The sequence below is a fragment of the Orbicella faveolata genome, unplaced genomic scaffold, assembly GCF_042242905.1.
Source record: "Orbicella faveolata isolate gen_17 unplaced genomic scaffold, um_ofav_v1 contig_37, whole genome shotgun sequence".
Taxonomy (NCBI): Eukaryota; Metazoa; Cnidaria; class Anthozoa; order Scleractinia; family Merulinidae; genus Orbicella; species Orbicella faveolata.
In genome coordinates this window covers 3,256,261-3,265,000 of record NW_028301566.1, presented here as the reverse complement: position 1 = coordinate 3,265,000, position 8,740 = coordinate 3,256,261, and the positions used below count along the sequence as shown (strand labels likewise).

The 8,740-nt window shown below is 41.0% G+C and overlaps 1 protein-coding gene across 1 annotated transcript in view; it reads right to left on the bottom strand.

Annotated features, from left to right (window-relative positions):
- The window catches only part of LOC110043830 (uncharacterized), a 44,804-nt gene that overhangs the window by 18,255 nt on the left and 17,809 nt on the right, over positions 1-8,740 (bottom strand). The window contains exons 11-12 of the mRNA XM_089275677.1: positions 1,531-1,602; positions 1,202-1,270 (exon numbers count right to left, since the gene is read on the bottom strand). Coding sequence (XP_089131803.1) covers positions 1,202-1,270; positions 1,531-1,602 — 141 coding nt within the window. The remainder of the gene's footprint in view (positions 1-1,201; positions 1,271-1,530; positions 1,603-8,740) is intronic.

Genomic DNA, 8,740 nt, shown 5'->3' with positions numbered 1-8,740 from the left:
CAGTGACAGCATCATTGCGTTACATGGTAGGACGCATTCACAAATCTGATTTAGCAGTCAAATCACCAGTAAAATTATCAATGAAGTGTACTGCAGTGTAAAAAAGACTACCAGTCGCATGCCATGAAAGAAATTAGCAACTAGTAATGGACAAGTACACTGAAATAATGCATCAACAGGGTTAGACAAAGATGCAAGTAACAAAATGCTTTTTTTGTTCAAGAGAACTTCGGAATCGTCGGAAATCTTGGGAAAGTGGTCGGAAATCTTCGGAAAATCGTCAAAAACGGGGTCATCAGCATGTCTATATAATAAAAAGAATATTACACGTTAGCTCGAAGATATGAATTTTATGTTCTCCTGGCAAAGACAATATCTCACGAGTGAGTGCAGCGAACGAGTGAGATGTAGTTCTTGCCACTCAAACATAAAATTCATATCTTCTCGCCACCGTGTAATATCCTTTATATCTTCACTGCGCGCGATGAAGATTTAGATCCTTTGCATAAATGGCGTCTAAATTTGAATGACAATAGTTTGTACATTCTTAGCCTCGTGCTCATGTTTCAAGACAAAGGATTTTTTTACATGAATGTGAGGCTAACGATGTATAAGTATTGTTATTTAAATGTAGTCGCCATTTATGCAAAGGGTCTATGATTTTTTAGTAAAAGGAAAAATCATATCTTCATCGCGGAAAATCTAAATCTTCGGAAAATCGTCAAAAACGACATCATTAGTATGTTTATATAATAAACAGAATATTACATGCCCGCGTGGATATGAATTTTATCTTCTCGTGCTCAACTCAACATCTCACTCGTTCGCTGCGCTCACTTCTGAGATATCGAGTTGAAAACTCGAAGATAAAATTCGTATCCACGCGAGCATGTAATATCCTATCTCTCTATATATGATACCATGACTCTCAATTGTGCTTTAGTTTTCAGAGCATCCTTTGTTGTACGTCCTTATAGTTTTATCACTTGTATGGATAAAACTGATTTTTTTTAAAATTTTGTGATCAAAACATTTATTCTACCATAAGCACAGAAAACATTTATTCCTTCATAAGTGGACCAATAAGATAAAGCAATTTAAAACTTCATTTGTAAAAAAAATGGGAATGCTTGTTTACAAAATTTGTGAAAGCTGGAAAATGTAGTGACCGTTTGAAATGATCCCTGAATGAGCTACTTACATGAAAATAGTGTAAACGTCTTGACAGAAGTCCAGCGGTACCCCATCTATCTCATTTTCATCCATTGTTCTATATGGAAGAAAGACTGAATTTGTCACAAATTTACAAGTTCCTTTAGTTGCCTAAAAAGGTGAAAAGGAAGATCGGGAACAACCTAAACAACAAGGAGGAAAAAAAGAGAAGAAGAAGAAGAAGAAAACAAGAAAAAAAAAAAGAAAACAAAAATAAAAAAAGCAAACAAACAAAACAAAAAAAGCAAGGGGAGCAACACAAACTTGGATTAAAAAAATAGAATATAAGTCGATGAAACACTCTTCCAGAATACTTACAGGTCGATTAAGGTTTTGATCCCAGACTTTGAAAGCCAGGTTACATTCTTGATTTTATTATTTGCCAAGTTCCTAAATGATATCAAACTCACGTTAATAGACAAACAGTCTCAAAACTCTGATGAAGAAACAATTTTGAAAAAGAGCATTGCGCGGAAAAAATCGTGTTTCGGTTATCTTAGATCACTTTTGCTGTGAAAGAGACAAGTGAGATGCAGTGTATTAAAAAAAACAATTATTGCGCAAGCGCGCCTTGGATATGAGATGGTAGATAGCCAACGAGGCGCGTAGCACCGAGTTCGCCATAACCCTCTCATATCCAACATGCACGAGTGGAATAATTGTTCTATCAACCCTTTGAATACCAAATTTTCGCCAAAAAATACCGTTTTTAAGTTTTGCTTTGAAAGCTTTTTTTACCAAAAGGAGAGATTTTTCGAGGATTACGTACCAAATTGAGCAATATTTCAATTTCGCGCATGCGCATAAACCAAAATTTGGACTGTTTTTTTGCATTACCCTTCTCGATTTTGTTTGTTGCCCCTTTCCTATCTTTTTTCCTCGGCCCTTTTACTCCGGCTATCTTTCGCATTGCATGTTCTTTCTGGCTGCCGTGAAAAGTTGGACGTTAATTACGGGCGAAGCCTAGAAATGGACCTTGATCAATCATAGGCATAGTGGAACATTTTACGACCGTTTTTGCACCAAGACTGATAACGTTGTTTTTCGATTTGCGATGTCGGAATGTCGTCGATATCTAAACCTGACCACTGTACGGAGAGGCCTAGCCTAGTTCTATTATCTGCTTATCAAGAATATCTGATAACATTTAAATTGATGACGTCACAAGTGGTACCAAGCGTACGACCATTAATTACGCTTATATGCATAATTGGAGCTCAAAGGGTTAAAAACGCCCTCAAAATATAGAAAACTGGACTAAAATTAAAATAAAAACGCCCGAGAAAATCGCGCGTACGCTTACCATATTTGTAGAGCATGGTATAATCATTGATAATGCCCTATAACCCATGGCGGCTAAGCTAATGAAAACTCTCGAATTGCATTATCCAATAATCCAGTTTGTAATAAGGAGTTTCATTATATAAAAACCAATGAAATACCAGGAGAGCTTTCGCGCAAAAAAAAGATATCTTCACACGTTAAAATAGCATGTTATCTTCACATGTGAAAAGATCACTGTGGCTATGTGCCCTGTTACCAATTAATCAAAACTATGTCAAAATTCGAGAAACGAACAAACCATCGATTGAGCGCTGAATGATTAAACGTCGTTATGAATGCTGAAAAACACCGCAGTTTACTCAACAAAGTGCATCGCAACAGCGTGCGCAAAATGACGCGCACTGTCCAGTTACACAGGCATAACGCGTACACTGTCCTATTACAAGGTGTTGTAAATAAGTTAGGGACTGGAGCTGGTTTGACCTGCGAGGTCTGAGTCGAGTCTCGTGATTGACACTTGAAAAACGTGTGCAGAAAAGGAATCGAAGAGAACGGAAAGGAGTCTAGCGTGGACATTGATCCATCTCTGTATTACGCAAAACACGGAAACACGGAATTAACTCTTAGAACAACATCTCGGAATCTATCAAAGGATCAAAATAAAGAGTATGGATCGATACAACATTCTGGTGCAAAGACCCGGGACAGGAAAGGAACTGTGAAAACAGGCTTCGAATAAACAATGTCGAAATTGAAGAAGAAGGTGAAGGTTCGTGAAAGTCACCGCGTGTTCGTTAGGAAAACCATCCACGAATCAAAAGATCAAATAGACAAACCGGAAGAGCCTAACGCTCTGAAGAAGCTCAAATCCTTGCGTTGTACATTGCAGAATAAATTTTCGGAGCTAAAGACATTGGATAACGAAATTCTCGATTTGGTAGACGAATCGAAGATCGAAGAAAACGTGAGTGAAAGTTGTGATTTCGCCAGTGCAATCCAAGCATGTATAGTCGCCCTAGAATCAGCTATTGATGCGAAAACAAATGAGGGAAAAAGTCAGGAAGGGCAAAGAGCGATTTTGGGTTCGCAGTCGTCTAATAGTTCAAGCCTTCAAACGCCAGGGATGAAATCAGGCGGGTCAACAAACAATGCGAAATTTTCCGGCAATCCTATCTATTGGCATCCCTTCTGGGAATCGTTTGAATCGGCCATTGACAAAAACACCAGCCTAAATGATGTGGACAAATTTCAGTATCTGAAATCACTCCTAGAAGGTTCTGCAGCTCAAACAATTTCTGGATTAACACTGACAAGCTCGAATTACAGCCATGCGGTTGAATTGTTGACCAAACGTTTTGGAAGCAAACAAGTCATCATTTCGAAGCATATCGAATTATTGATACAATTTCCAAAGGTAAACGACGGAAACGATCTGAAGCAATTGCGGCAACTTTTGGACAGAACAGAAGCAGCAGTTAGAAGCCTTCAAGGAATCGGCGTTCCAACCGAAACATATGGAACATTCTTGACGCCTGTAATTATGGGAAAGATTCCGCAAGAATTACGTCTTATCCTGAGTCGAGAGGCATCCGATGAATGGGATCTTGATACTATCATGAAGTCGTTCACAGAAGAATTGTGAATTCGCAAGAGATGTGCTTTGGGACCGGTAAACGAGCAGGAAAGGTCAAAGGAAAAACATGGGTTTGGATTTGGATTTCGTCCAGGTCAAAACAGAAGACCCCCAACATCGTCAACTCTACTTTCAAGCAACGAAGGACCGCCACTAAGCAAGGATACGTGGTGTACTTTCTGTAATGGACCACATCCTACAACCAGATGTGCTGTCGTAACTTACCCCGAAACAAGAAAGAAAATTCTCCGTCGAAAAGGGAAATGTTTTGGTTGTCTGAGGAGTGGTCATTTGAGTCGTGATTGTCAGGCTCGATGTCACCGTTGTGGCGGGAAACATCATTTAGCATTGTGCAGCGCCCAAGAATATCCAGGTCACCCATCTCCAACCGGAAAAGCGAGAGGCAACAATCAGGAACAAACTGTGAGTACTAATTTGTATTTCACTCAAGATGTTAAGAATAACTGTGTTTTGTTGCAAACGGCTAGAGCGATTGTCAGAAATCCTAATGGAGAGAGTTCCATATTGATTGGAGCAGATTATTACTGGTCAGTCGTTCAAAAACCATGTGGTACGCGGGGAGCTTCATGACCCTGTAGCAGTTCGTACAAGATTGGGGTATGTGTTGAGTGGGTCTGTAAATGTGGCAAATTCAGGTCAAAGTCCCTCAAGCGTTAACATGTCGCATGTAATGAAGACGGAGTGTAGGGTGGTCGAGGAAGATTCTGTCTCAAAGAATGATTCTCTCAAAAATGAACTGGGCAAGTTCTGGGGCTATGACACTCTTGGAGTTAAAGAAAGAGAAGATGAATTTCTTGAAGATTATCTGACCAAGGTGAAGTTCAATGGGGTCCGTTATGAAGTGTCTCTCCCATTTAAGGAAGAACACCCTGTTATTCCAGATAACTACTGGTTGGCACAAAACCGTCTCGCATCTTCTCTGAAGAGATTGAAAGCTAAGCCAGACATTTTACAGCAGTATGACACTGTAATCAAGGAACAATTGAGCTCAGGTGTAGTTGAAATGATTGCCAAGAGACATGAGGAACAATGCCTTCCTGGAACTGTTCATTACATTCCTCACAAAGAGGTGGTGAAAGAAGATAGAACCACTGCCAAACTGCGAGTAGTCTATGATGCTAGTGCGAAGTCTCGAACCGAGCATAGTTTGAATGACTGTCTCCTGCCAGGCCCTGCCTTAACTCCATTGATTTTTGATATCTTGTTGAGATTCCGTTTTCACAAAGTAGCTCTGATTGGAGATTTGGAGAAGGCTTTCCTGAACATTGAAATTAATCCTGAGGAGAGAAATTTGTTGAGGTTCTTGTGGATAGATGACATCAACTCTACAAACCCGGAAGTAATCACACTGAGATTCACACGGCTTGTGTTTGGCCTTGTATGCTCTCCATTCATTCTGAATGTGACACTAAGGAATCACTTATCAAAGTATGAGAACACTGATCCAAGTTTTGTAGACACCGTTGTCAGAGCCTTGTATGTTGACGATTTTGCATCCGGGAACGACTCGGTAAAGGACGGCTTTGAACTTTACGGGAAATTGAAGTTGCGCTTCGGAGAAGGAGGCTTTAACATGAGGAAGTGGGCATCAAACAGTCAAGAGTTAACTGAGCTGATCAAGAAAGAGGAAGCAGCAATATCAGCAACGCCTAAGCCAATTCCTGAAGTAACTCTTGCATCAAAGTCTAATGTGGTTGAAGATGGCTCTTCAAACAATGCTGTGAATGAAGAAACCCTGATCAAGGTGATGGGTGCTCCGTGGGATCGGATAGAAGACAACCTCAAGTTTGATCTAACTACCTTTGCTGGACAAGCCTTGGAAGGAACTCTAACAAAACGGAAACTGTTGAGCACTATTGCTCAATTCTACGACCCACTAGGCCTGTTGTCACCAGTTATCTTGCCACTGAAGTGCATGTTTCAAGAGATTTGTCGGTTAAAGATTGATTGGGACGAAGCCCTGTCAGGAGATCTCACATCACGTTGGAAGGAATTATTTGAAGACATAGAGAGAGTCTCGAGTATTGCAGTTCCCCGTTGTATTCTGGATGAGATAGAAGTGGGAGACATTAAATCTATTCAACTCCATGGATTTGCAAATGCCAGTAAATATGCGTTTGGAGCAAATGTTTACATTAAGGTGACGACCTCTAATGCCTGTTCTTCACATCTGCTAACCCCGAAGACCCGAGTTGCCCCCTTAAGTGGAGAAACAATTCCTCGACTGGAGTTGATGGCTGCCTTAACGTTAGCAAATCTGATGACAGTTGTGTACGAGGCACTGGTCCACACTGTGAAGGTAGATGGGGTGTTTAATTGCACAGACTCTCAAATTGTGTGGTGGTGGATCAAGGGAGAGTCTAAGCAGTTTAAGCAGTTTGTGCAAAATCGTGTTCAGAAGATCCGAAGTCTTTGGAAGAGGGAACATTGGAGATATTGCCCATCTAAGCTTAATCCAGCTGACAAAGCTTCACGAGGAGCTAAGAGTTCCGTCATTGCACCCAGCGAACTTTGGTGGAAGGGAGCACCATTTCTAAAGAAGGAAGAATTTGACTGGCCAAGCTTACCCAACTGTCAAGCAGGTGGAACCGCAGTCACAGAAGAAGATTTAAGGGAATTAAGGAAGGAAAGTTCATCTGAAATCTCAAGAGTTATGACAGTATCAGTGCAAAGTTCTCAGAGCATCTCAGAAGTCATCCAACCAGAAAGATTTAGCAGTCTCAGCAAACTTCTTAGAGTGACCGCTCTTGTGCTGAAATTCCTCCAAAGAAGACAGAAACACATGATATCAGCATGGAGGACATGAATGAAGCTAAGCATCTCTGGTACAAAGAAGACCAAACTAGACTTGAAGAAAGAGAGAAATCTAGTTCTACATGGGAACAATTAGCAGTCTTCAAGGATGAACAAGGAGTTCTACGGTGCAAGGGAAGGATCCAGAATTCCTCATTACCGTATTCAGCGAAGTTTCCTATCCTGTTACCAAGGAAACAGCACTTCACAAAGTTGGTGATAGTGCAAGCTCATGGAAACGTGAAACATAATGGCGTCAGAGAAACTCTTACTGAAATCCGAGCCCAATTCTGGATTATCAAAGATCGTCAGGCGGTCAAGGATGTACTCTCGAAGTGTGCCACATGCAAGAAGATCCTAGAAAGAGCCTACAGTACTCCACCCGCTCCACCTCTACCTTCATTTCGAGTTTCGGATGATCTAGCATTTCCAAAGTTGGAGTGGACTTTGCTGGTCCCCTGTATGTGAAGAATATCTACGAGTCCAAAGGAGAGATGTTCAAATGTTACATTGCTCTTTTCACGTGTGCCAGCACAAGAGCTATTCACGTTGAACTTGTCCCAGACCTTACCGCATCCTCGTTCATAAGAGTGCTAAAGCGATTCTTCGGTAGAAGAGGATTGCCAAACTTGTTCATTTCAGACAATGGGAAAACCTTCAAGGATGGAAAAGTGAAGAAATTTGTTCTTAATCTGAACATTGACTGGAAATTCAATGTTCCCACAGCCAGTTGGTGGGGAGGTTTCTTTGAAATCTGCGTCAAACTGGTAAAGCGGTGTCTCAAGAAAGTGCTTGGAAACGCAAAGCTGAGTTATGAAGAACTGGAAACAGTCTTGATTGAAACTGAAGGAGTTTTAAATTCCAGGCCCTTAACCTACGTCTACGATGAGTTATCAGAAGGTCGTCTCACTCCTTCTCATCTTGTGATTGGTCGTCGACTGTTAGACCAGTCCCCTGTTGTCACTGCACCTATGAATACGCTGGTCAGGCGAGAAAGATATTTGAACAATCTCCTCGTCCACTTCAGAAATCGATGGAAGGAAGAATATCTGACTGGGATCCGTGAGTACCAGAAACTTAAAGGAGGAGCGCCAAGAAGAGTCATTCAAGAAGGAGACATTGTACACATCTATACAGACAAGAAACCTAGACAGCAATGAAGATTGGGGAAAGTAGAGAAACTATTGTGGGGAAGAGACAACGTCGTGCGCGCAGCAGAAGTGGTGACAGTGGACAAGTCTCTCAACAAAACTCTTCTGAAACGTCCTATTCAGAAGCTCTACCCTCTTGAAATCAATGAACTTGATAAAGTCATAGCTAATGCGGAAGCTGTACAGCCGAACAGCGGATGGAACATTCAGATGGTCAGGGATGAAGACATCCCAATAGTTACTGTTGCATAAACTGTCTGAACCGATTTGAACACTGAACTGACATTACGAGTTGTAGTTAACATTTTGTCTCACCTTATGATTGACTCAGTCAATCAGGGGGGAGTGTGTTGTAAATAAGTTAGGGACTGCAGCTGGTTTGATCTGCGAGGTCTGAGTCGAGTCTCATGATTGACACTTGAAAAACGTGTGCAGAAAAGGAATCGAAGAGAACGGAAAGGAGTCTAGCGTGGACATTGATCTATCTCTGTATTACGGAAAATATCTATCGGAACACGGAATTAACTCATAGAACAACATTGTCATATCTCGGAATCTATCAAAGGATCAAAATAAAGAGTATGGATCGATACAACACAAGGTCCAATTACAAGCATGACGCGTACACTGTCCAATTAATGCCCAA